Source organism: Prionailurus bengalensis, chromosome B3, assembly GCF_016509475.1.
Source record: "Prionailurus bengalensis isolate Pbe53 chromosome B3, Fcat_Pben_1.1_paternal_pri, whole genome shotgun sequence".
Taxonomy (NCBI): domain Eukaryota; kingdom Metazoa; phylum Chordata; class Mammalia; order Carnivora; family Felidae; genus Prionailurus; species Prionailurus bengalensis.
Genome location: NC_057355.1, coordinates 69442736 through 69469050, shown reverse-complemented (window position 1 = coordinate 69469050; position 26315 = coordinate 69442736). Strand labels below are relative to the sequence as shown.

The following is a 26315-nucleotide window of genomic DNA, read 5'->3' as shown; positions in this document are numbered from 1 at the left end:
CCTAATTCTCAGAACCTGTGAATATATTACCTTAGATGGCAAAAGGCACTTTGCGTTTGTGATTAAATTAAGGGCCTTGAGATGGGGAGAGTATCCTGAATTATTACTCAGGTGGGCTCAGGATAATCACAAGGGTTCTTCTAAGAAGGAGGCAGGAGGGTCAAAGTCCTAGAAGGAGCTGTGATGACAGAAGAGATTGCACTGGTACCATTGCTGGAAAGAGCCACTAGTCAATGCAGGTAGCCTTTGCGATGTGGCAAATTCAAGAAATGGATCTTCTCCTAGAGCATCCAGAAGGAATGCGATACTACTAACCCATTTTAGACTCGTGACCTCCAGAACTGGGTGATAATAAATTCGCATTGTGTGAAGCCATTAAGTTCACGGTAATTCATTGCCATATATTAGAGAACTAATATACTCCCACTGGTACAAAGTCCTGGTTGAGATTCCTTGAAGCTCTCCAGATCAGACTGGAGAGGCTCAGTGACCAAGCTGCTACAGAAGAGCTCACAGAAGCTGGGTCCTGAGAGAGATCCAGTTCTGTTTTTGCTGAGGGAACCGGAGTGACAGGGCTACCAACACCTTGAGGTCTGCCTGGGTCTTGCCCAGAGCTTGCGTCAAACCAGAACAACATTAAATGCAGAAAGCACCAATTGCACAACCGCTATGGCCCATCAGATAATGTACACAGAGTGCAGAGGTCACGTTCCTTAGTTCCTGTAACACAGCTTTGTGGCCTCTACTCTCCCTCTGGACGTCAAGAGCTAGAACCGCCTGCATTCCAGCACTAACCACTGAGTAATGGAAGATGACAGCCATGAATATTCCTAACCACATATCAAGAATCCATTTGCGACTTCCTTTAAAAAAATTTTGTTTTTTTTTTTTAATTTTTTTTTTTAACGTTTATTTATTTTTGAGACAGAGAGAGACAGAGCATGAATGGGGGAGGGTCAGAGAGAGAGGGAGACGCAGAATCCGAAACAGGCTCCAGGCTCTGAGCTGTCAGCACAGAGCCCGATGCGGGGCTCGAACTCACGGACCGTGAGATCGTGACCTGAGCTGAAGCCGGTGCTCAACTGACTGAGCCACCCAGGCGCCCCTAAAAAAATTTTTTTTAACGTTTCTTTTTTTTTTTTTTTTTTAATTTTTGTTTTCAACGTTTATTCATTTTTGGGACAGAGAGAGATAGAGCATGAACGGGGGAGGGGCAGAGAGAGAGGGAGACACAGAATCGGAAATCAGGCTCCAGGCTCCGAGCCATCAGCCCAGAGCCCGACGCGGGGCTCGAACCCACGGACCGCGAGATCGTGACCTGGCTGAAGTCAGACGCTCAACCGACTGTGCCACCCAGGCGCCCCTAACGTTTCTTTTTAAAGAGAGATAGCACGTGAGAGAGGGGCAGAGAGAGAGAGAGCAGGGGGCAGGCAGAGAGAGAGAGGGAGACACAGAATCTGAAGCAGGCTCTAGGCTCCCAGCTGTCAGCACAGAGCCCGATGTGGGGCTGGAACCCATGAATCGTGAGATCATGACTTGAGCCGAAGTCGGATGCTTAACTGACTGAGCCACCCAGGCGCCCCATCTCCTTCTTTCTTCTTAACAGAACTTGATTTTGCATAGCTATCTGCCTCTCCCTCTTATGGCCCATGAACACTGACCCAATCCCACTCCACAGGTAGGCTCTGCTGACATCCATCATCCAGCACATTTTATTTTCTAGGTCATGCTCAATGGTTCGTAAGCTGGCCCGTGACCAAGTTCTCCGATCAAAGGTAATCTCAGAATCCTTGCTTCCAATACCTGGGCAGGAGAAATGGTCTTGCTTTTCCCTTGGACACTGTGGCACGTGGATATGAGGCCGAGAGTTGCAGCCCCCCACCCTGCTGCCAGCCTGAGGGCAGAGCTAGAACAGGAGCAGCTGTGGGAAGAAGGCGCAAAGCCACGGGTTTCACTCAACCCGCTGGCTGGCTCCATATCTACCTTCCAGGTACACCAGTCCAGGAAGTCTTTTACCGGCTACTCTACCGGAGTTGGATTTTCTGTTCTGTTTTGCTGCAAACATCTGAAATAATAAATGTGGAGACCAAGTTCTTAGGACTCACACTTTGTATATCCGCTTCAGAAGCTGGGAGGCATACCAACCTCTAAGTACTGAAACATTACACTGAGCAGTATTTCACGGAATCCTTATCTCCCTGCCCCCATGAGGTAGGGGCATCATTATTCTCATTTTGCAGACAAGGAAATGGAAACATATGGAGGTTTAGAAACTGGCCCAACATCACACTTCGTAAATGACAGAGCTGGGATCCAAACCTCGGCTGCTGGAATCTAAACTCAACTACTTTTCTGGCTGAGAGCTACTTCCTTTCTATAGCTTCACAAAATCCAGAAAAATACCTATCCTTATTACTGCTTTAAATTTATATTATACTGCCTAGATGCTCTTTTAAACAATGATGTGGATTCAGAAATAAATAAAATCATAAAGCTTTGGGTCTTTTTGTAGCTGATGCTGAGCTAGGAAGATTATTCACATTCCCAGAGCTTTGATCTCTTCACCAATAAAATCAAGTTAGCGAAAGAAAGTTCATGCTGAAGGAAATGAATGGACAGCTGATGTGGTGACAAAAGTGCTGGCTTCTTTGTTCCGGCTCTGGCTGTGTTACCTCGGTCGAGTCACTTTACCTCTCTGCGTCCCTATGCATTTCTACCAAGTCACAGGTGGCTTAATACTCTAGAACTCTATGTTTACCTGACCTGTTGAACTATTGGAAAGGGTTGTACTAATTTATTAAAATGGCAAATTTTACCGGGTTCACTGGGTTAAAGCAATGAGCACCAAGAATTTTACCCCCACTTTCTAGTGCCCACCTGTCATATCAGGATGTCACCCAGCTTGCTTTTATGAATAGTAAAGCTGGAGATCAAAGAAATAAAAAAAATCTTAAAATCCAGCGGTCACTGACCACAGCAAATGGCCAGGGCTGAGGCATCACCGTATACCACGAATCACTCACATGGGGGAGATGAGTGGTGGCAGCTTGATGGCTCTTTTGACGGCTGTCTTGAATGCTGACAGAGAAAGGACCTTTCCCCCGTCAGGGGTCCGAGAGCACAGTAACACCCTCTTGATTTAGTGGGTAAGACTGAATATGAAGGTCTCATGCCCTCTGTGCTCTGTGCCCCAGAGCTTCCCTCTGGGCTGAAAGTCTGGTCTGCTTCACAAAGTGGCCAAACACCTACTATTTATTAGCGGTGAAGGTCAGGGAGAAAGTTAAACCCACGGACTCTGAGGAGAGTTGGAAAATTCATCACGCTAATTTCTCTGTGCCTTCCCGGGGCCTCCCTGGCCCAGGAGGTATAGTCAGTGCCACTTTTGCTTAGTTTCACTGGAACGAGAATATTACCGGGATCGTGGAGGACAAGATGACGAGGCTTTCTGGAAACCGGAAAGGGAGAAGCCTGTAAAGACAGTCTGGAGCACTGTTCTTGGAGCTGCTCCTTTCTCCATTTACTCATCAGGACACCGCTGCCAGAGACCCAGCGAACGGCATGCGATGGTCCAAGGCCGGCCCCGGACAACCCGTGAGGGCACCCAGCCTCCCTTCATCTGAGCTCTGTATTTAATTTTTGGATGTGTACACCTGTCTCCTCTATTGGCAGGGGAATAGGGTACAAGTTCAAGCTGCCTGCTAAAAATTCTAGTTCTTTTTTTTTTTTTTTTCAACGTTTTTATTTATTTTTGGGACAGAGAGAGACAGAGCATGAACGGGGGAGGGGCAGAGAGAGAGGGAGACACAGAATCGGAAACAGGCTCCAGGCTCTGAGCCATCAGCCCAGAGCCCGACGCGGGGCTCGAACTCATGGACCGCGAGATCGTGACCTGGCTGAAGTCGGACGCTTAACCGACTGCGCCACCCAGGCGCCCCTAAAAATTCTAGTTCTTATCACAGAAATTATAGCCAATGTTCACTAAGAGCTTCCTGTGCATCAGACCCTGTGCTAAATGCTGTACCTGAGTTATCATTTATTCCTTTTTGGTTAAGGTAGACATTTGATTGATTGATTGATTGATTGATTTGGCATGCATGAGCAGGGGAAGGACAGAGAGCGAGAGGGACAGAGGGAGACAGAGAACCTCCAGCCTGACACCAGGCTCCATCCCACCACCCCGGGATCATGACCCGAGCTGAAATCAAGAGCCAGACACTCAACGAACTGAGCCACCCAGGCGCCCCGTCATTTATTACTTACAACCACTGTGTAAGAGAAGACAGATGTGGCAGGGGCCGAGTTTCCCCCACAGTGAGGGCCATGTTAGCCTGATCCTCACTCTATCCCTTCTTTACGCAAAGAAGCAATTCAATTTAAGAAACAAACCTGTAACTACTAGTTACAGGACTCCTGTAACTACTAGTTGCAGGACTCCTGTAACTAGGGGGTCTGCCGAGGCGGCCATGGCTGGGCGTGCTGCACGGGACGAGCAGCACTGGAGATGGCGCCTCGTGCCTCTATGCACAACTGGTGTGAACCCCACAATCCCCCCAGTCAGGCTGGCCCGGCTGCCCTTGAACGTGGCTCTCAGGGAAGGCTGTGTGTGGATGGTCACATGGCTGATGTATATTTCTGCTAAACCCATTTCTAAATTTCCCTCCTCAGCGGTTTTCTGCCTTGGCCAGAGCCTCCCATCGGGGAGGGTGGAGACAAGCGTGGAAGCAAAGTGCTGCACCCCCAGGACCGTTTCCCCAGCCAGCCGGACACGCCGTCGGCCCCTGAGGCCGCCCTGCCAGCCACCAGCGCACTGGGCTTGAGCAGTGCGGCTGGCTGCTGCCACTCCATCTCTGCTGCCCCCTGGGGTCTCATCCATCATACGGAGATAATTAGCCTGTTGTTTTTGGAATCAGTCAACCAGCCTCATAATCACTTTCTCAAAAACATTCCGGAGATTAAATGACCAATGACGACGCCGGGGAGAAGAGCACAGAGAACAGCTGCGGCTGCTCATGTGTTTGGGAAGGAAATCCCTGACACGAAGATGGGGCGGAAACCGGACAGCGAAGGGCTCGGGGCCCTGAGGTCTCTGTCTTGACTCTTCTAGAAAAGCAATGGAATCACTTTTATTTCAGTTCCTGTGTGTATTCAGTCTGGAGAATAGACCGAGGATGAGGTGAGCTATAGACCATAGGTCCTCAAGGTCTGTGCTCCCCACCCCTGTCCTGCCACCCCCACGGCCCCGTCCCAGGCACCCCTACACGGTGCTCTGAAAGAGTGTGGGCCCTGGGCATGGAACATGATCCCAGTCTGGGCCAGTTCTAACTTGGTGTAGAAACCTTGTCCAAATTATTTTGCTTCTCTCTCCATAGCTCACATCAGGTGAGCTAACGTGAAGTGTCTACCACAATGCCTTGTGATTATTTTATGTCTACTCCAGTAATCCAGGAGATTTCTTTATTTTAAGGTCAGCTAATTAACAGCCTTAACTGTGTCTGCACCCTAAATTTTCCTTTACCATTTAATACATAGGTTCCAGGAATTAGGACGGGGACATTGTTGGGGCCATTATCCTACCCACCACACCATCCTTAATTCAAGTCCTTGGAGCTTCTCATCTAGTGCACTGCAATGACATCTCATGGGCTCCATGCCTCCAGTGACCCTGCACTGCAATCCTTTAGATTCCTATCCTGTTAAAGCAGAATTAACTAGTGTGTGATACAGTGCCTGAGAAATGGTAAGTGATTACCATTTTTTAAATTTATTTTTGAGAGAGAGAGGGAGCGTGTGCTAGTGAGCACAGAAGCAGGAGAGGGGCAGAGAGGGAGAAAGAGAGAATCCCAAGCAGGCTCTATATTGTAAGCACAGAGCCCGACATGGGGCTTGATCTCACCAACTGTGAGATCATGACCCGAGATGAAATCAAGAGTCAGATGCTTAACTGACCAGCCATCCAGGCATCCCCAAACGTTTTAATGCCAAATATAGTTAAAATTAAGTGCATACTCTATGCCAGTCACACTTAAAAATACTTTGAATTTTTAACTAATTTAATCTTCATGTCAACTAAGTAAGGTATTAGTGCCATGTCCGTTTTACAGATGAGACAACTGAGGCACAGAGAGGCCATCACATGCTCAGTCTAATTGAGATTGTGTGGCAGAGCAAGAATTTAAGACCAGGTGGCCTAAGTCTAGAGCCCTATGCTCCTAACTACCTCACTACTTTGAGTAAATGAATAATTTAGTCCTCAAAGACCTTTCATAGCCACTGCATGGTGGGGGGTGGGGGGGAGCAGGATATTATTATATAAATAATATGGATGGCAACTAGACTCAGGTGACAATGGTTTGAACTTTTATGCCACTACTGTGTGACCCTATAAAGTTGCTTAGAATTAAGGAACTTCAGTTTTAAGAAGATTAAGAAACTTCACTCTTCAGTTTCTTCAATTAGAAAATAGGAATAAAATCATCTACTTCAGCTACTGCCTATTGTGAAAATTACATGAGGTAACAGAGAACTGCTTCAGCCAAGGCTCAGGACACAGCGGGTACGTGTAAATGTTAACCCCTCCCTCCCTGCAACTGGATACAAGTGATAGGTCACACTCTAAGGCTAACTGTAGTTGAGTGATTGGATTTTCAAGCCACTCTGTCCTAACACCACTCTACTACCCTCTACCCCATTCTTTTCCTTTTAGAATTCAACCAACCTCAACTGGTTGCTGCTCCTGGACTATGACCTGAACTTTTCTCGTGGGGACCCTCGCTGAAGCTGATCTTTTCATCAACAATGTCTGTCCCTTCTTGGGGCACCTGGGTGTCTCAGTCAGTTAAGCACTAGACTTCGGCTCAGGTCATGACCTCACGGTTCAGGGGTTCGAGCCCCGTGTCGGGCTCTGTGCTGACAGCTAGCGCCTGGAGCCTGCTTCGGAGTCTGTGTCTCCCACATTCTCTCTGCCCTTTCTTGGTCCACACTCTTGTCTCTCTCTCTCTCTCTCAAAAACAAACATTTAAAAATTCTTTTAAAAAATGTCTGTCCCTTATCTTATCTACTGATCTATGTTCTTTATGGACATTTTCCCAATTCCTCCTCTGGCCACCTCCTGTATTTTATCTGCACTTTTATTCTACCATAGCCACACTCATGATTACATTGAGTTTCCTGCCCAAACCCATTTCCTCCTTTGTTCAGAAGGTCCTTATTTTCATCATCTTTACGAGCCTATGACTAACATATACTGGAGGTCGGAAAGGAAAGATTTGTGACAATGAATTAAATGTGGCACAAAGACCCAGTGAAGAAAGCAAACAGGGACAGAGACATTCCACGTAAAGCAGAAGGTCATACAGGCCCCGTGAGAAATTCTGTGGAATGGCTGGGGCAGAAGGACGGAGGATGAGGTTGAAAGAAAGACTTCACAGAGGAGGTGTCTGTGCATGTACATCATGGGGAGAGGCTTGTGGGACAGAATCTGAACAGGCTTACAAATATTGCCTGAGTGCCACAGATGCATCTATCACTGAATTATCTCACTTTGCGTATTTGTGCTGGGCTCCAGGACTTATTTTTGTAGTGAACAGTAGGATTTTCCCTTCCTCAGCACTCAGTAAGCTGGAGCATTTAGACAGGAGAGAATTTCGGTTTGGGTTCTTAGGCTGTTCGGTAATGGGGCAAGAGTGGACACAAGTAGCAGCTTTCTTTGTAGAGAGAAGATAATGGAAAAACCTCCATGCTTCGGGAAGGCATTCAGTGAATGAGAGAGAGGGGAACCCACCAACTTGGAGCAGGAAAGTGACAGGTGATCTTCATTTTGTTAATTTCAGAATTTAGCGGAAACTGCAGGTTGGTCTCTTCTGGAGGAGTAACTCAGTGGCAACACATTTATATTCAAGAAACCTTGCTTAAACTGTCATGTGTGAGAAGCCCTGGCTCAGAACAGGCAAAAGATTTTCTCGGGAATTTGCTGGATTAGGATATGCCAGAGAAATGTGACTTAGTATGGCAGGCTGCTACTGTTGGGTCTTTTTTACTTCTTTATTATCATATGATCTTTTAATAAAGATTGTAACAGCTTTCATCAACAATATGGCTTAGAGTTAGTTTAAGCAGATCCTTGGAACTCTGAGCCAGCTAGCAGGATTCTCATGAAGCTCAGGACCCTGTTGATTTCTCTTTTCTAGAGAAAGTGAGGTTTTCCTGCAGGTCAGTTGGCCAACACCAACCGCTCATAGAGGAGGAAGTGTACCACCTATCCTGAACCCTCCGAGTGCAGAACTTTGGCTTGGTCAACTTGGGCATGTTAGAATTCTGACTTCCGTTGGGTCACAAGCACGAGTTACCTCACAGGTGCAGTAAGCCAGATAAAAAGATGATGGCTTTAAAAAGCCATTGGGTATGCCATAGCTATGTCGGAGGCTTCACGGGACAATGGAAAGAGCACGGAACCAGATCCAGAAAACGTGAAGCAAGCCATGGCTTTACTCAGCTCAGTTACCTTGTGCCAGTGACATTCAGTCACCTGGAAAGTTTTCTGGAACCAGGGAGTGGTGGCAAGAGTAAATGAATGAACAAGTATCCCTTCATTCTTCAGAGCTCTATTTTCATCAACTACACAATAGAAGAGTGAAAAAAAACCACCAGTAATAAACTAATAACATGTGAAGTACTTGAGGAATTGTCAATTCCCTATCCCATGTTATTCTCTGTAATTTCAGGATTTTATCAAATGTAAGGGTAAGAACAGTCATGTAATAACGTAATAACGTGGACAAAGTTACTAATACCAGAAAGTATTTTGACCCTTTTATCACAACTGGCTATGTATTCAGAAACACTGTCTCCAATTTCAGTGGTGTGGCAGTTAAACCATTCCCAAGATTTTCTCCTCATATGTCCGGCCTGTGTGAGAGGCTTTATGTCTCTGGAACATTTGGAAGAGGACCCACATGGTGACAACTAGATACGCTTGACCACCTTCATATCTATTTCTCGAAATCCAGGATAGGACACTTAGGACACAATATGCGAGCCCCTCACAACTCTCCTTCTGGAAGGGAAGCAGCATGAGGAGAAGACGTGAACTCTCACACTGGAGCGACCTTGCTTGCACATTCTATCAGAACAGGCAGAATATGGTCTTCCAGACTAAGTCCCGAGGTAGCAATCTGTGGAGCCTGGACACCATTCTTAGAGTTAGGGAGACTTCACACAGTCAAGTGATTTCATCTGACTGACTCCACTTACCTCATATGAAATGGTCACCTCGTGGGACCCCTAGTGGTGACACATTATATTAGAAGCATCCGCTTCCAAAATAGACTCACAGCAGGTAATATGGGTCAGCTCAGCCTATTTTTAGTTCTGCTTTGGCAGTAACCACAAAGGGAATCTAAACTCACTTTTGTGCTTTTAGAATCCTGCTGGCATGCCCTTATCAAAGTCCCACCCATAGAAATATGGTGATGGAGAGCACTGATTAAGGGTTGGCAGTATGACTGCTTCCAAGTATCCTGTACTCTTTTCCAGAGGTTTTAACACTTGTGCTGAAAAAATGGTGAGGATTCTTTCCCTTCAGAGATATTCTGACAAAGATGAAAGGTCAATAGAAAGGGCAATAAGATGTATGAACCCCAAAGTAGAGTTTTCAGACAAACCAATCACAGCTTGACAGTCTATTGCTCTAGTCTATGATTTGAAAGCATGTTTTAAAATGGTTAAGAATAGGGATGCCTGGGTGGCTCAGTCGGTTAAGCATCCAACTCTTGATTTTGGCTCAGGTCATGATCTCATGGTTCATGAGTTTGAGCCCTGGATTGGGATCTACACTGACAGCACAGAGCCTGCTTGGAATTCTCTCTCTGCCCCTCCCCTGTGCTCTCTGTCCCCCTCAAAATAAATAAATAAACTTAAAATGGATAGGAATAGGAACAAGATAAAAGGCAATTATGTTAAACCTCAGAAGTTCCTTCTTCTTTAGACAAATGAAATATTTGCAGAATTTTGGATGGAAGAGCATATTGATTATATATAATACACAGTCTTCTTCTTAAAACGTTAATGGTTTATGGACAGTACACTTCCCTACAGAACAAATTATAATCTTGTTTCAACATGAGTCACAACGGTAGGAGTCACATCTACTATAAGGCTTAGAGAAATGAATTTGGACAAGGTTTGGGATTGTTGAAAAATGGAAGGTCAAAGTCCTCTAGGATGCTACATTATGAAAATCATTGACAAAACCCCAAAAACAACCCCCAAAGCCCACATCCTATTTCCTTTACTCCCCTCATATTATTATTTTTCCTCACTGGGGCAATTTGCAATTCTAAGGAAACATTGCAAATGATTGAAACAACAATGATTGAAGGACAGAGACCATGGAAACCTAAAAGAAAGAAGAACAGAAATCTGTTTATAGGCATTTTTAACCAGACAGACAAGAGCAGAGCCAAAGTAACAGATCCCTCAGGTTTCAAAAGGCTCTAAAAGTAAGGTCTTTAAATTAGAAAAGCATAGCTCCAAATACACAGTAACCACCACCAATTATAAAAGAATGCCCAGATGCCTCCTTTGAAGCTTAGACAGTCCACCTCTTACACAGCATTTGTCAGAAAGCCAATTCTCTTCATTATGTCAAAGAAGAGCACTGTGTCAGGAGGACTGAAAGGCATGGTCACTTACTAGGGCATCTCTCTTCCTCCTCTGTTGGCTGTTCCTTCGCAGGCTTGGTAGGGCCTTTGATTTTATACACCAAGGCACGGAGTTTCCCAGTCCAGGATGTGTCTTCCTCCTCCTCTTCTTCCTCCTCCAGGGGAACACCTAGCAAGTCACAGAACAGAGTGAAAATCTTGAACAGTACATAAAAATAACCACTGTAAGATTGAAAGAACATAAATCTCTGCTTCCTAACCTTCTGGAACTTTCTCAAGATGCTATAGGCAGCCTCCCATAATTATTTACCTACAGGATGTCTTTTTGGAAAGTATTTTAAAAAGATAATTCCTTACATACAAAAACACCAAGTAATTTCAAACCCTAAAATCAACTCTTTTTTTTTTTTTGAAGTTTATTTATTTATTTTGAGAGAGAGAGAGAGAGGGAACAAGCTGGCTCTGTGCTGTCAGCACAGAGACTGATGCAGGGCTTAATCCCTTGAACCATGAGTTTATGACCTGAGTCAAAACCAAGAGTTAGCTGGATGCTTTAATTGACTGAGCTACCCAGGTGCCCCTAAATTTAACTTATTCTAACCTGTACCCTAAAAGGGCTCTAAAGCATCCAGAAAGAGTTAACATTGAGTCATTTCCTATGCCAATACCACTTATTTTCCATATATTAGTCAATCCATCCATGTACAAGCAGCACAAATGCTGAGAACAATTTAAAATCAGCAGTTACGTATCAAAGGAGGGACTGCAGGCTTACAATTGTTATTTAAAATAGTTATGTATTAAAGTAGGGACTGTGGTTTACAATTGTTAAGGGCATACATTATCATATTTATATCACTGCAAGAGATAAGAAGCAAAGGAGATCAGAATCTTGGTTCACCTGGGAGCAGAGTCCAACCATCTAAGTAAAGTGGGTGAAGTTTACACAAGTTAACAGTTATTTTCCTTCTTCAGAGACCCTGTTCACTCTCTTCTATTTCAACAAAATTTCTTCTTGGTAGAAGGAGTTTCCACCATATATGGATATGGCATATATGCCAGAATTATTTTCTGTATCTTCTCTGACCCCAGTAGTCCAGGCAGAATCATTCCTTGAGCAGTTAGAATTGTACAGTTAACCCTCGAACAATGCAGGGGTTAGGGGCACCATTCACCCACACAGTAGAAAATCCACATATAACTCTGACCCTCTACAACTTAACTATGAATAGCATACTCCTGATGGGAAGCCTTACTGATAACATAAACAGTCAACTAACATGCATTTTTAAATGTGATATGTGTCATATACTGTATTCTTATAACAAATTAAACCAGAGAAAGAAAATATTATTAAGAAAATCATAAGGAAGAGAAAATACACTTTGAGTACTGCACTCTATTTATGGAAACAAAATCCTGCATTACAAATGGACTCACATAGCTCAAACCCCTATTACTCAACAATCAAAAAGAATGAAATCTTGCCATTTGCAACAACGCGGATGGAACTAGACGGCATTATGCTAAGCAAAATTAGTCAGAGGAAGACAAACATATGACTTCACTCACATGTGGAATTTAAGATACAAAACAGATGAACATAAGGGTAGGGAAGCAAAAATAATATTAAAAAGGGTCAACCGCACTTTTAAATACAAAACTGTCTTCCCAACCCCCACTAGCTTCTAATGAAGGAATCGGGAACAGACTTGTCTTTGATAAAGCTTTCATCTCAGAAGCTCACCACAGTGAATGAGAAGGTCCTCATGGAAGTCATATAGCTCCTCTCGGATCTCTTCTGGGCAGGGGCAATTCTCTCCCAGTTGAAAGTTAAGAAGCATGTTGATCTTTGAGGGACAAAGAAGAATGGGTAAGTGGTTCTCGGTGTTGGCCAAAGAACTCAGATCCTGCCTTAGACACCTAACATTCTTTGCAAATTTTATCTACCTCAAACTTTTTTGTGAAGATGACCATACTTAAAAGTAGCTTTCACCTTTTCTCTGATTATAATGGTAATTTATTAACTGCACACAATTTGGAAATACCTAAAGAAAACTTACTGTGATCCCACTACCCAAAGATAACCATATTTAATGATACTTAGTTCATAACTTCCAGGCTTTATGTATATAGATTGAGAGCATGCATACTCTAGATAAACATTTCTGAGGTCAGATTTCCCACTTAACAATTTATCTTCAGCATTTTCTTTTTTTATTGATTGTTAACAGGTACACTGCATTTCATCATAAGATGAATAGCAATTGGTGTAAAATTAATGACCTGTTAAATATTTAAATTGTTTCCATTTTTTTTGTTCTTATAAATAAATAAATAAATAAAGTTTGTTGGAATTTCCTTTTAACTAATTTTTGTTCACATCTCTGATCTTTTTTTTTTTTTTTAAGGATAAACTCCTAGACGCAACATGACTGGATCAAAAGGTTTGCACATTTTAATGGCTTTCGATAGGAATTGCCAAATCACCCTCCAGAAGGCTTACAACAATTTGCATTTTAACCAAATTTATTCAAGAGTGTGTATTACTTTGCCATCTCCATTACAGTAATGAGAGTTAACACATTTTCAAATATTTTCCAATTTAATGGGTAAAAAATGTCACATCCCTGTTGCTTTAATTTGCATTTAATTGGTGAGGTTGAATTTTGTTTTTCCACACATAAGAACCATTTTCATTTCAGTATTTTATAAATTTCCCATTCATGTTCTTTCTCCCTTTTTCTTTTGGGTAATTTTCTTTTTAAAAATTAATCAGGAGGCGCCTGGGTGGCTTAGTCCGGTAAGCCGCTGACTTTGGCTCAGATCATGATCTCACGGTTTGTGAGTTTGAGCCCAGCGTCAGGCTCTGTGCTGACAGCTCAGATCCTGGAGCCTGCTTCAGATTCTGTATCTCCCTCTCTCTCTGCCCCTCCCGTGCTCACACTCTATCACTGTCCCTCAAAACTGAATAAACATTAAAAAAATTAATCAGTATTTTGCACATCCCTAGACTATTAACTCTTTGTAACATGTTCTCTAAATCTATTTCCCAGGTTTTAGTGAGCTTTTAACTTTACCTACAAAAAAAATTTTTTTTTGACATGCAGGTTTTAACAGGTAGTTAAACACTCATCTTTTCCTTTAGTTTTGTCTCAGGGAGTCTTAACTGTTTTAATGCCATGGACCACTCTGACAGTCTGTTAAAACCCACCCGATTACTGCTTAAATTAGTATTTTGAATACGTAACATAAAATATAGAAAATTACATACAGAAACCATTATTGAAATTTAGTCATCAAAAACCATAAAAAAGAAATCTGTGATATAGTAACATGTACTTGTTTATTAACCTATTGGACAAAAAGATCTAGTGGCAGTCTCATATCCACTGTGATCTTGAAGTAGTGATGAAGTAAATGATATTTCAAGGTATGATACTCATTGTGACACAGTATGAGAAAATGTGCTATTTCTGTTGTTGCTGGCAAAGTCAGCATTAGTATGTGCTCGGCAGCATTAACAATTCAAAGAAATGCTATCAGAGATTAATGAAAAGTTGGCAAGGATGTGGTCATTCATTTCCTGGTCAGATTCCAGGATGTCTCAATTCTTTCCAAAGACCCACGACCCCAAGGCAGTGAATACTGGGAGGGACTGAAACAATAACTAGGGGTGATGTTCTCCACTTTGCTCGCCTCAGGCAGTGTAACCTGAACACCAGGCAAAGATACTTTCTCCTTCTGTTTAGAATTTCTACATTAAAAAACGTCACCATCTCTTTTATTGTGTTTAATGTTGGTAGGAAGACGCTTATTTAAAGCTTCCACTGCAAACAGTTTTTTTGGAAGTTGGTGGAAGTGTTGCCTGTAATAAAATAGTATCCATAAAATAGGTTAGGAAAGTAATTTTTGTGGTTGTTCCCCAATGTTAAATTATGGTAGTTACATCAACATAGATTGATAGGTTGTTTATGAAGTAAAAATAAGATCTGAGGATCTAGTTTCAGAGTCAGAAAATTGAATTCTTTGCTGAAAGATCTTGCCGTGGGTGGAATACTTGGGAAGCAGTGGCCCACCAGCCGGCAGGTCAGAAAACCAAAAGAGGAGTGGGGCACCTAGGTGGCTCAGTCAGTTTAGTGTCTGACTTTGGCTCAGGTCATGATCTCAGTGTTCTGAGTTCGAGCCCCACATTGGGCTCTGTGCATACAGGTCAGACCCTGCAGCCTGCTTCAGATTCTGGATCTCCCTCTCTCTCTGCCCCTCCTCTGCTCGCACTCTCTCTCTCAAAAATAAATAAACATTAAAAAAAAACAGTGGAGTGAGCTGAACTTTCTGCTGCACAGGGCATACCCTTTAATGATGCCTTTTCTACCTACCTACTACTTTAAGTTTACTCATTTTGAGAGAGAGGCAGGGAGGGGCAGAAGGGGAGAGGGAGGGGGGGGAGAGAGAGAGGGAGAGGGAGAGAGGGAGAGAGGGAGAGAGGGAGAGAGAGAGAGAGAGAGAGAGAGAGAAAGAGAGAGAAAGAGAGACAGAGAGAGAGAGAGACACAGAGACTCTAAGCCCAAGCAGGTTCCATACCGTCAGTGCAAAGTCCAATGTGGGGCTCAAACTCAGGAACCATGAGACCATAACCTGAGCAAAAATCAAGAGTTGGTAGCCTAACCAACTGAGCTACCCAGGTACCCCAATGATGCCCCTTTTAAAGTCAAAGGCTTACTGACTGTGCCTGGCTAATATGCCAATGACCACTGGACTAATCTTAGTTTTACCTATTTTTGTACTTGGTTACATCCCCCAAGTATATGTTTTTTTCGTATCTCTGATCCTATATAGATACAAGGCTGAAAACCTTTACTTTCTCCTCAAAGGTTACAGAAGGATGAGATAATCGTATCATTGTTTTAAAATTCTAATTCTTATACACCCAATTTTCCACGTAATTTTGCATTGCTATCCCCTGAAATTGATCTGAATCCTCCTTTGTCCATACTCAATTTGGAATTATTTAGAGAGCTCTATTGGTTGGTTCCTTCTAGAAATGAACATTCTGTGAGGGGTGGTAGGTGGGGCAGCTGAATTTGATAGGAATTAGTGTCTTTTCTTTCCTTTCATTCCTAGACCAACATCATCAGTATTACCTGGAAACCTGCTAAAAGTAAAAATTACTGGGCCTCACACTAGAGCTACTGAATTAGAAGCCCCAGATCACCAGTCTGTTTTATTAAGCCTTTCTGGTGATTCTGATATCCGCTCAAGAATCATTTAGTCTAACACATTAGGGAAGAATTTCTCAAGTTCCATCTGAAACCAGTCTGAAATGATTGCCCAGGGGAGTACTGAGAAGGCTAAAGGAGGAAGTGATAGCAGGCCCTGGGGACAGCAGAAGAGAAGGTAAGGAGGTAGCAGGTGAGGTGGGAGCCAGCATGGCCCTTCCAGGAGCCAGGATAGGATCAGTAGCTGTGTCCATGAGGACAGTGTTAGATAGACAGTGCAGGTCTAGCTGGGTTAAGCAGATGTCTCAGAAAACATATATAAACTCTACTCAGTGGGTCACTGGCAGAAGGCAAAAGAACCTTCCAACACTGAAACTAATGATTCCACTTACAGAATGTTTACCATATGACAGTATCCCACTAAGCAATCTAAAAAATTATCTCCTGGGTCCTCCATAGAAGGGAGGGAGGGACATACAAACATCCTCATTTTGCAGCTGATGAAAGGGAGACACAGAAAGGCAATTGCCTAAGGCCACACAGCGAGAGAAGGGGGAGCCAGAAAAGGAGCCATACATCACATTGTTCTTCCTGCCCATTATTCACAAATAGGAGTCAGCATCTGCCCAATGAATTGGGAAATGTTTGCACAGGTTGCCAGTCCAAAAGCAGCCTGACAACATTTGGAAAGCCTTTAAGAGTAATCCAGGCTCACTGCGCTTCCCTCAGTATGGTATGAATTACCTCCTCCCATCAATTCAAAGGGCCTTCTCAGTTTGCCTCCAGCAAAGCGATGATAAACTTTGCCTAGTCTTTACAAGGCCAGCATCATTCAAGTGAATCTTTTAAAAGCCAAGATATGTGGTTCACTTTTAAGTCAATATAAATATCTATGTTCTACCAAATAGGTTAGGAAAGTAATTGGACCAAGTTGTACCATTAATATCAAATGGTGGTAATTATACCTGACAACAGTTTATGGATAGACTGCTTATTAAATATAGAGAAGATTCAAAGATCTGGTTTCAGAGACAGAAAGCAAATTTCTTCACCGAAAGATCATCTGTTTTGAACACTTAGGGAGCTGTGGCCAAGCTGCCTGCAGGATGTACATGGGAACAGGGGGACAAATGCCAACTATGTTCTGCAAGGTGTCCCGCCCCTATCTGCCAGTTACTCACCGGGATTTCATATGCAGTCTCCCCATATGGGCAAGGCTGACTGCAAGATGGGGGTACTGTACAAAAATGAAGACAATCCCTCACAGAAGGGACCTCACTTGCCCAGTCCTGTTTTCCTCGCTTCTGGGGGCTGGGAGGCTTTGTGAGGGTCTTGGTCACAGGGTAAGGCGCTTCGGGCACTTAGCCGAGGAAGTCTGTGCACCTGCTCTCGTAAGTCAGGAAACGTCGACCAGGCTCTCTTGATCTCTAATACAAAGGAGTGACTTCTGCAAGGACTGGACAGACATTCTTCTAATGGTGGATCCTTGCTGGTGTAGAATCTGGGTCGTGACAGGGATCTGGTCTTTGACTCAGTGACAGGGCACCGGTAGGAGCAAGCAAGGGAGGAGAGGAAGCCCCGCCCCGTGTGCACTTCTGGATGGGTTATTTTCCCATCTAAGATGATTGGCAGATACTCCTCGCTGCCATTAGCATCAGACCAGGCCTGTCCCCTGGCACTGTGCTGGGTCACTGACTGGCCCACACCTCTCACGGGCACCCCAGGCACATAAAGGTTTCACGTGCCCTGCTCTGTAAGGTTCAAGTTCACCCCACTGGCATGGAGGCTCAGGAAGAGTTTCTCACCTGCTCCTGGGGGGGTGAGCGGAACTCCCTGGTTTTCCGGGCAGTCAGGGCTGCAGACATGTTCAAGGCCTGCATGAGCTCGTTGTAGCGGAACTTCTGATTTGCCTGGAGCTTAGAGACATAAATGTCGCCAAATGCCACAATGGCCTCCACTCGATGCTGCAGCTCACAGTCACAGAGATAGCTGAGGAGCTCACACATCTGCAACCAAAGCATATATTTATGCTCATTTAACAACACTTCATAGACATTGGTGAAGCAGCTAGCATCCCCATTTTACGGAGGCTAACACTGAGACTTAGGTGCTCTAAGTGACTTGCCCAATGTCACACAGTGACCACAGAGCCGTTAGTTGGATCCAAGTCAGTTTGAACCGAGCCACCAGCCCTTTATCCTAAGGACAGGAGAACAACAGGAAAACGAGCTCACCAAAGACAGAATAAACCTGCCCGTGGAGAGTGAGAACGACATTCCTAAGAGAATTCTTCCCTGGCTCTAAGCTCCCCATGGAAACCAGCACTCAACTGCACGGGAGAGCTCTGGTTCCTTCCTGGCATCTTCTGGCTCCAGATGATGGGAACCAGAGACTTCTGTTCCCCTCTCTTTCTTTCTTGTTTGTTTGTTGGCACTGCTTTGTCTGCCACCAGTTCTTTCGGACTGTTACTAGTCCTGATCTTATCGCTACTTGCACTTTCACTAATAAGAAAAACAGCAGCCAGAACCTATTGAGCTCTAATCACACGACTCTGTGTTAGGCACTTGCCAGACCTGCTCCTTCAAACCTCAGTGTGTTCCCGATACTTTTATTCAGGAGTAAGTTCTATGAACCCATCTCCACATAACCCCTTGCATGACTAACAGACACTCTCCAGTCCATCTGGGCAGAGACAATAATGCCCCTGGTGTGCTCTTACCTAGCAGGCTAGTCTCTGGCATATCTGCAGGTGACCTAGGACCCAGAGCACATGCCCGTCACACTTGTGATTACAGTTATCACATCTGATTAGAAGCTGTATGTGCCAATGAAATAGGAAAACTAACTTCAAAGACTAAGGAACATCTGCAAAAGGCAAGTTGTTTTTTAAAAAAAAATACTCAAAGTTGGGTGTGAGTTAGACAACTACAAAAAATTGGGGGAAAATCATTAAAATCTACAAGTGTTCTGCACTCAGGCTGCTTTCCAATTACCTCTAAATCTACAGTCTATCTTCAAGATACCCCCAAAACTGGCCATCAGGCATATCACACTGTATGTGACAGGTGTCATTTATGCAAAAGAAAGGACTCTACATGCCAGGCAGGGACTCACATGGAAGAAAAAGCCTCAGCTCCACATCTGAAGAGCACATTTATGTTTTAATAAAAATGTTTAAGGTATCTGTGTAAAATTTGTTACCTATCTCCTCTACATACAACATTTTGATGAACTGACACCTACCAATCCCACCACATTAGGTAAGAGAGCTTCATTTGGAGATTATTCTAACACGGTTTATGATAAAATATATTTCATACCGTATTTTAAAGATAAAAGTGAATATTACGTTTTATTCAATTATCATCCACATTTTACATTATTGTGAAGCCAAGGCTTTGGGAGGCTACTGACTTGGCAAGCCTGTAGAGCTGCTACGTGGTCCAGGGATGCCCGAGCCAGGCTGACTTTGTGGAACAGACTGTACTGCTCTGTCCACTTTCATTTCTCTTTTCTCAGTGCCCAGAAGACAACAGTTATCATCTTCAGTGTATCGCTGCTGCCAGCTTCCCTCTGGTAAGACTATGTCTTAGGAAACGTTGCGGCTTCCTAGGTGATGCCAAGGGGGCAGCTCGAAGCGAGCATGCCTCTTCTCCTCAGCTCAGACGGCAGTTTGTTTGCATGCCAGGACAGCATGTCTACACAGGCTTGGTGATCAGTACATGGCAACAAATGAGCCCAAGGGATGAGCATGGCCACCGTATGAACCAGTGTGGTCTTTTCCACAGCCAAAGGCTCTTCCTCCTCCTTTCCCGACAGGGGCTCACAGAGCAGCCATTTAGTCCCAAAGGGTAAGAGGTAAGACGAGGGCCAATCCATCACTAGTTCCGTAAAAACAATTCTAAGGCACGTGCCTTATTGATAAGGGTTAGCACTTTTCTCTTGACTTCGGGAGTACATTTCATGCCAGAGAAAATCATGAGCAGTGAATGTTCTCTATCCGTATTTCCACTACACTCCAGGTTTAGGCCAGCACCCTCAGTCCCAGCCTTAGCTCCAGGCTGCACTGTCACCCTCCCCCCGCACTTTGCAAAGGCAGGATCTTTGCTGCCCTGAGTTACCTGCAGCTTGACGGACTCTGGCAGTCGGGTCTGCAACAAGCCTTTGACTGGAGCCTCCTTGCCGGCCTTTTCTCCGGCCTCCACTGCCTTCTCCTCCACCTGGGTCACTTCCTCCTTCTCTGCTCTGTTCTCCATCTCCCCACTGTGCTCCCCAAACACAGAGGGATCGATCAGGAGGAGGATCTGCCTGACGTCATCGTCATCAAACACCCCCATGACCAGCAGGGTCCCGATGAGCTTCAGCACAGGCACAAACTGGAACTCTACAGACCCACCGACAGGGTCCCGGATGTGAGCCCCGCTGTGCTGCACTGCCTCCGTCAGCATGCTCAGTGCCTTTGTTTTGAGAATCTCCAAGGGGATCTCAGGGCTCTGCTTCTGGTGCTCCTCACTGGTCACGACAAAGCAAGGGGTGGAGAACCTGAACCCTGGCTTGAGGCACGTTCTCAGGCCCACCCCAGGCAGCCCGTGTCTCTTGGACTCATCTGGATACAGGCGGATTTTTCTGGTGGTGCTGGTGATGGGGATGATGTACTCATTCTTCATCATTAGCTTCCTCTCCTTAGCATTGGCCAGATGGATGCTGATGAGCAGGTCATAGAAACCAGAACGAAGGAGGCCAGGGAGGTACTTGTTGTCAATGGCGTAGAACAGCTGGGAGAGATCCACGTGGCCGCATAGGGCATAGGCCACGCGGCTATTTCCCAGGGCGCACACTGCACTGTAGAGTCGCAGCGTGTGGTAATGGAACTGCATCAGGTCCTCCTGCTCACAGAGCTCCAGGACATCCACACACCTGCGGATAGGACAAGCCATCAACCACTCCACGGTTGGAAAAGAATATGCCAGCGCTCAGCAGAGTTCTTCTCTTTGAATCCCCAGGGATTGCACCCAACTCAATGAGGGCAGAGGGCATAGAAGGATGAAGGAGCCTCTGCCCCCTGCTCCCGTACAGGTTATCATTCCTCTCTCAGTTCTGGTCCTTATCCCAGTTCCTGATAATCCTCCCTAACTCAACGAGTCTCAAAAGTCCGAAAGACTTAAAAACATGGATTCCCAAATATGAAAGTGCTCCTTATTAAGGAAAACCCTCCCAAATGGAAAACTGAAAAACATTCAGGTGTGTGACAGAGGTGACTTGGTCCTCTTATTTGTGGGTAGAAGGGGATCCTCTGCTCCCCAGTACAAGAGCCTCAGGCATAGCTGAAGGGGCCACCTGGGTGGCTCAGTTAGTTAAGCGTCTGACTTTGGCTCAGGTCATGATCTCACGGTTCATAAGTTTGAGCCCCTCGCTGGGCTCTGTGCTGACAGTTCAGAGCCTGGAGCCTGGTTTGCATTCTGTGTCTCCCTCTCTCTCTGTCCCACACCCGCTTGTGTTCTGTCTTTCAAGAATGAATAAACATGACAAAAAATCAGAGAAAAAATGTAGCCAAAGCCCTCTGTCAATCCACCACCCACATCATCTGTATCATCTCCAAATCTACCGTCATCCACAGGGCCTTCCCTCCCCTGAAAACAAACACAACTGCACTCTTGTCCCGAGAGAAAACACTTTCCAATTTGAGTTCAGTTGGCATCATCAATTCACTTTCTCCTTCCTGACTTTAGAAGCCCATTTACAAGGCTGTCTTGCTCCCTCATTTTTGGGGGGGGCTCAGGGCACAGCCTCTGATCCTTGCTTAGATTTTCTGTTTTGTCTTGCTCCTCACCACGGATCTGAGGATCCTTTGCAATTGGCGTACTTGGCTGGACTCCTATTTGTTTCCTGCTCCTTCCCTATACCAGCCTGTCTTGCCGCTGTCCATGACCCAGCAGAATACCTAAATGGGAGCTGTGCAGCTATCAAATCCTGCCACCGGCTCCCCCATTACTGTATGTTTTTAGTCCAACAGATCAAGGGGTGATAATAGGCTAGTGATAAAATTTCTTTCTTTCTACATATAGAAACTATGCTAGTGTAGATTCACCTACACAATTCCATTTATTTCTCCCTGCAGTCCTCTGGGCGGTCATGTATTTTATGTATCATGAGGAAACACAGGTAAGTTATAGGAGTCATTTACCCAAGGCCACAAGGCCAGAAAGTGATAGTGCTGGGATTAAGCCCAGGCCATAATCCAGGAGTACTTCTTACCAAGAGGAGCCCAGGAGCCCATTCCTGGTTCTCTAGGCAAACTAGGCATGCCTCATTTTCTCCCTTCTTGTCATTAATGACATATATTTCAGGGTCACGTTACAGCTTTTTAATTAAAGGGATGGAAACACTCCTGACTTCGGACACTCAGAGAGAAGGCCCTGTGGCAGGCATATCGTAGTGGATATTCTGCTATTTCTAAGTGAATAATGTAAGTGAGGAAGGAAAAGAGACACTGAGGTTTTTGGGAAGAGAGCAGAGCCCCTGGCCAAGGGGGATGCTGCTCCTCCCCTTCTCCTGCCTGCCTCCCAGGCCTGCCCCCTCCTCTGTGGGTCCCTCCACTACCTGTTCTCCTCAGGGATGTAGAGCGCCATCATCTGCAGGGGCTCCAGGCACTGCACCACCCAGCCATGGCGCTCGCTCACCCGGTCTGTCTCCACCTTCAGGAAGCTGCTGGGCATGCGGCTCCAGAGCACGGGCTGGATGGTTTGGACGTCCAGCCGAGGTGGACACTGCGGAACTGGGTTCTTCTCTTCACTCTTAAATATGGCCGCCGACAAGGGCATCGCATTCTGGGGCAAGGCAGAAAAGGCATTCAAAGGGAAAGACAGGTGCACTACAGAGATGCTCAGTTGCTGGATAATGCAACATGGCCCATGATAACCAATATGGTGAGTATGAACTAAAGAGAGACAAATCAATCCGGAGACCTTTAAGGCTTTGCCAGCCTTAATTAAAACCTTGCATGATGGGTTATATTAACATCAAGTAATTCTTTCAGCACCCAGTACAGGGCCTGGGTGAGAAGGGATTCCCTTGTTTTCTGAGGCTTAGAAAATTTCCCCCTAATGGTCAATGCTGCCTTCTTTTATCATAGCCATTGGATGAGGAGACTGACCAATACCTTCAGCTTCCCAAGTTCAAACTGAAACAATGAAGTGCTCGTGGGCTGCAGGAAGACTGCTGGAAACACTTTGGTATTGGGCTCCACCTGGAAACCAAAACAAAGGGAGGTTTGCTCAGAATTATAACATCACAGATGGCTAAGTCATTGGGTGCATTCATCAACACCCTCATTCTAACCCTAGATGAAACAGGACAACTCCCTGGCGGGTCATTCTCTATTCCTCAGAAATCCTGAGACCTGGTGCTTCTGGGAGTGCAGTCACTGCTCTCCACCTTATTCCTGCCGCACCCCCCCGCGACTTGGGGCTGAACAATCCCACAGTCTTTCATTTTCTCTCGCTGATAACAGTAGCCAAAATCTTCCTCCAGTACTCAGGACAGTCACACATGGGGAGCTATTAACATACCACCAAGGGTAATGCCTGCTTTTATTCATGGAACGATGTGATTCCTGGCTTGTCATAGAGCAGGGAGACACCTGGCATGCAGGTGGCACCATCATTCGTCACTCCTGCCCTCAGGAAGTCATCACTGAGGGTGGTGCAAGGACTTCAGTGTTATATCTGAAGGCAAAAAGGACTTTGGGGAGGCAAGCCCAAAGGGCGTCATAGGACAGGGCTTTTCAACCTTGGCACTACTGACCCTTTCGGCTGGGTGGGTAACTCTTTGTTGTAGGGCTGTCCTGTGTGTTGTAGGACAGATGGCACCATCCCTGGCCTCCACCCAGAAGATGTCAGTACTACTCTCCACCCCCAGCACAGTCATGACAACTAAAAAAGTCTCTGTTGATTGCCAGATGTCCCATGAGGGAAAAACACCTCCAGATGAGAACTGCTGTTTTACAGGCAAGGGCTTCCCTGAGATAACATAAAGAGGCTGCTTCCAGAACCTATCTCCTTTTCTTAGAACCTCTCCTTTTTCTTGGTTCCTCTGGACTTCTCTGTAACCCCCTTCTCACTCTTTATGACTCTAGAGCTCACCTTAAATAGTGTAGGATTCACTGTCTTCCAGCTGCCACTTGGATGAAGTGTGTGAATTTATTTATGACAGTAGGGGCTCCACTTATCATCTGCCCATGTTGATGAGCTTTTTAAAAAATGTTTATTTGTTGAGAGACAGAGAGAGAGAGAGAGAGGGAGAAAGAGAGAATCCCAAGCAGGCTCTACTCTCAGCATGGATCAATCTCACGACTGTGAGATCATGACCTGAGTAGAAATCAAGAGTAGGATGGTCAACCGACTGAGCCACCCAGACACCCCTGATGTAGGACTATTGATGATACTTGGAGACCATGGAAACAGAAAGGTGACTTTAATTCTATCAACTAAAGTCCTTTGCCTTTAAGTAAATTCAGACATTAGGAAATTCTTGCAACTCTCTTGCAGTTAGGGAATGTTGAGTATCCTGGACACACTCTAAGGTGGCCCCCAGGGAGCCACTCTCTCCTACAATCCCCTCCCCAGAACCTATATCTTGTTTCTAACAAATAGAATATAGCAAAAGGGTGTAGAGATTGCTACTCCCTTGATTTGGTTATGTTTTGTAAGACTGTGTTTTGGTAGACTGGAGAGAAGGTTCTCCACCTGGCGCTGGACAAAGAAGCTACCATGGTGTAACAGAGCCTGTGAAAGTCTACGTGACAGGAGATTTCAGGGGGGGTTCATGGGACTGGGAGTGCCCCTGGATGCAGCCATCAAGAAAGGGACCCTGAAACCTACAAACACAAGCACCTAAATTCTGCCAACAAGGATAGGACATGCCTTGTCGGCATTGAAGAGGCCACATGAGAAGGAATATGGACACCTCTGGGAAGGAAGGGGAGGGAAGGAGAAAAGAAAGCAAAGAAGAACGGACCTCAGAACCTTGGCCTATAACCACAATGGATCCTGATGACAACCTGAATGAGCTTAGAGTGGATTCCTCCCACAGCCTCCAGACAGAGGCAGCTCAGCCCAGCTTATGCCTTGACTTTGGCCTTGTGAGAACCTGAGCAGAGAACCCAAACTTACAGAACTGGGAAATAATAAATGTATGTGGTTTTAAGCTATTAATTATGTGGTCACTTGTTAAGAAGCAATTAAAAAACTGAAACAGTGGCTTCGCGGCCAAGTTGGTCGCTTTGATAACAAATACTTAGCAAGCACTTACTAGGTGCCAGGTCCTATGTCAAGCACGGGAACAGCAACAGGCATGACAGATGGCCTCTGTCCTCTAGGAGGTGACATTCTGGATGGGGAGCTTCCATTTTTTTTTTTAAATTTATTTTTGAGACAGAGAGAGAGACAGAGCATGAGCAGGGGAGGGGCAGAGAGAGAGGAGACACAGAATCCGAAGCGGGCTCCAGGCTCTGAGCTGTCAGCACAGAGCCTGACGCAGTGCTTGAACCCACAGACCGTGAGATCATGACCTGAGCCGAAGTCGGACGCTTAACCGACTGAGCCACCCAGGCGCCCCAAGGGGAGCTTCCATTCTAATGTTAGGAGCAGCGAGCCCAGATTTGAGGCTACCGTGGGCACTCCATGGACCTTTTTTCTATTTAAGGTACCTTTTATCTCTGGCTGATCTCTTTTATTCTTGCAATAATAGACATTTTATTTCTGATCACGTGTGAAGGTCAGGGCATAGGAACTGGCCTGAATTGAAAGCTAACCCCTCTTGTAAATCTGAGTCTTGTAGCTGACTCTGTTCTCAGAGCAGTGTGGCTGGGGTGGCAATAACCGAGTATATCTTGAACATACATTTTATTTCTCATTTCTCCCATGATTACGTAAATTAAGTGCGGCGGAAAGAGATTTTCAAACTGCACAGCAGTATTTAACGGGGAGGTCTAGAAACATGGTCTGAGAGAATCCTCCTCTCATTATTTTGGTCACTGGTCCTTTCTGAATAGAAAGCCAGTATATAAATATTGCTGCCCTGTTCCTCTTGAGATAATTGAAAAATGAAAATGGCTACGGCTGCAGAATAATAATCATCCCACTGCCGGGAGACCAGATGCATGGCTGGACACGTTGGTGTCTTGCCTGGAATGAAAAAGGGGTTGGCCGGGTATGAGACACCTGAGGGCTCCTGTGCTGAGCCCTGGCACCATCCCATTCACGACACCATGCCTCTGGGCGGGACGCAGGACTGGGGCCACTGAGCAGGGAAATCAGGATTCGTATGCACGGAGCAGAGGAAGGCATCTCAGGAGGTGGGTCGGTGCCAGCACGCAGCTGGGAGAAGACAACGGACCAGCCCAACGTGACCCAGGAACTACTGGGCAAGTCAGGATACC

The 26315-nt window shown here is 45.3% G+C and overlaps 1 protein-coding gene across 1 annotated transcript in view; it reads right to left on the bottom strand.

Annotated features, from left to right (window-relative positions):
- Positions 1-26315, bottom strand: part of RYR3 (ryanodine receptor 3) — a 451654-nt gene that overhangs the window by 160274 nt on the left and 265065 nt on the right. Inside the window, exons 33-38 of the mRNA XM_043554522.1 lie at positions 23037-23123; positions 22478-22704; positions 19999-20794; positions 17683-17883; positions 12406-12508; positions 10690-10827 (exon numbers count right to left, since the gene is read on the bottom strand). Of these exons, the coding sequence (XP_043410457.1) occupies positions 10690-10827; positions 12406-12508; positions 17683-17883; positions 19999-20794; positions 22478-22704; positions 23037-23123 (1552 nt within the window). The remainder of the gene's footprint in view (positions 1-10689; positions 10828-12405; positions 12509-17682; positions 17884-19998; positions 20795-22477; positions 22705-23036; positions 23124-26315) is intronic.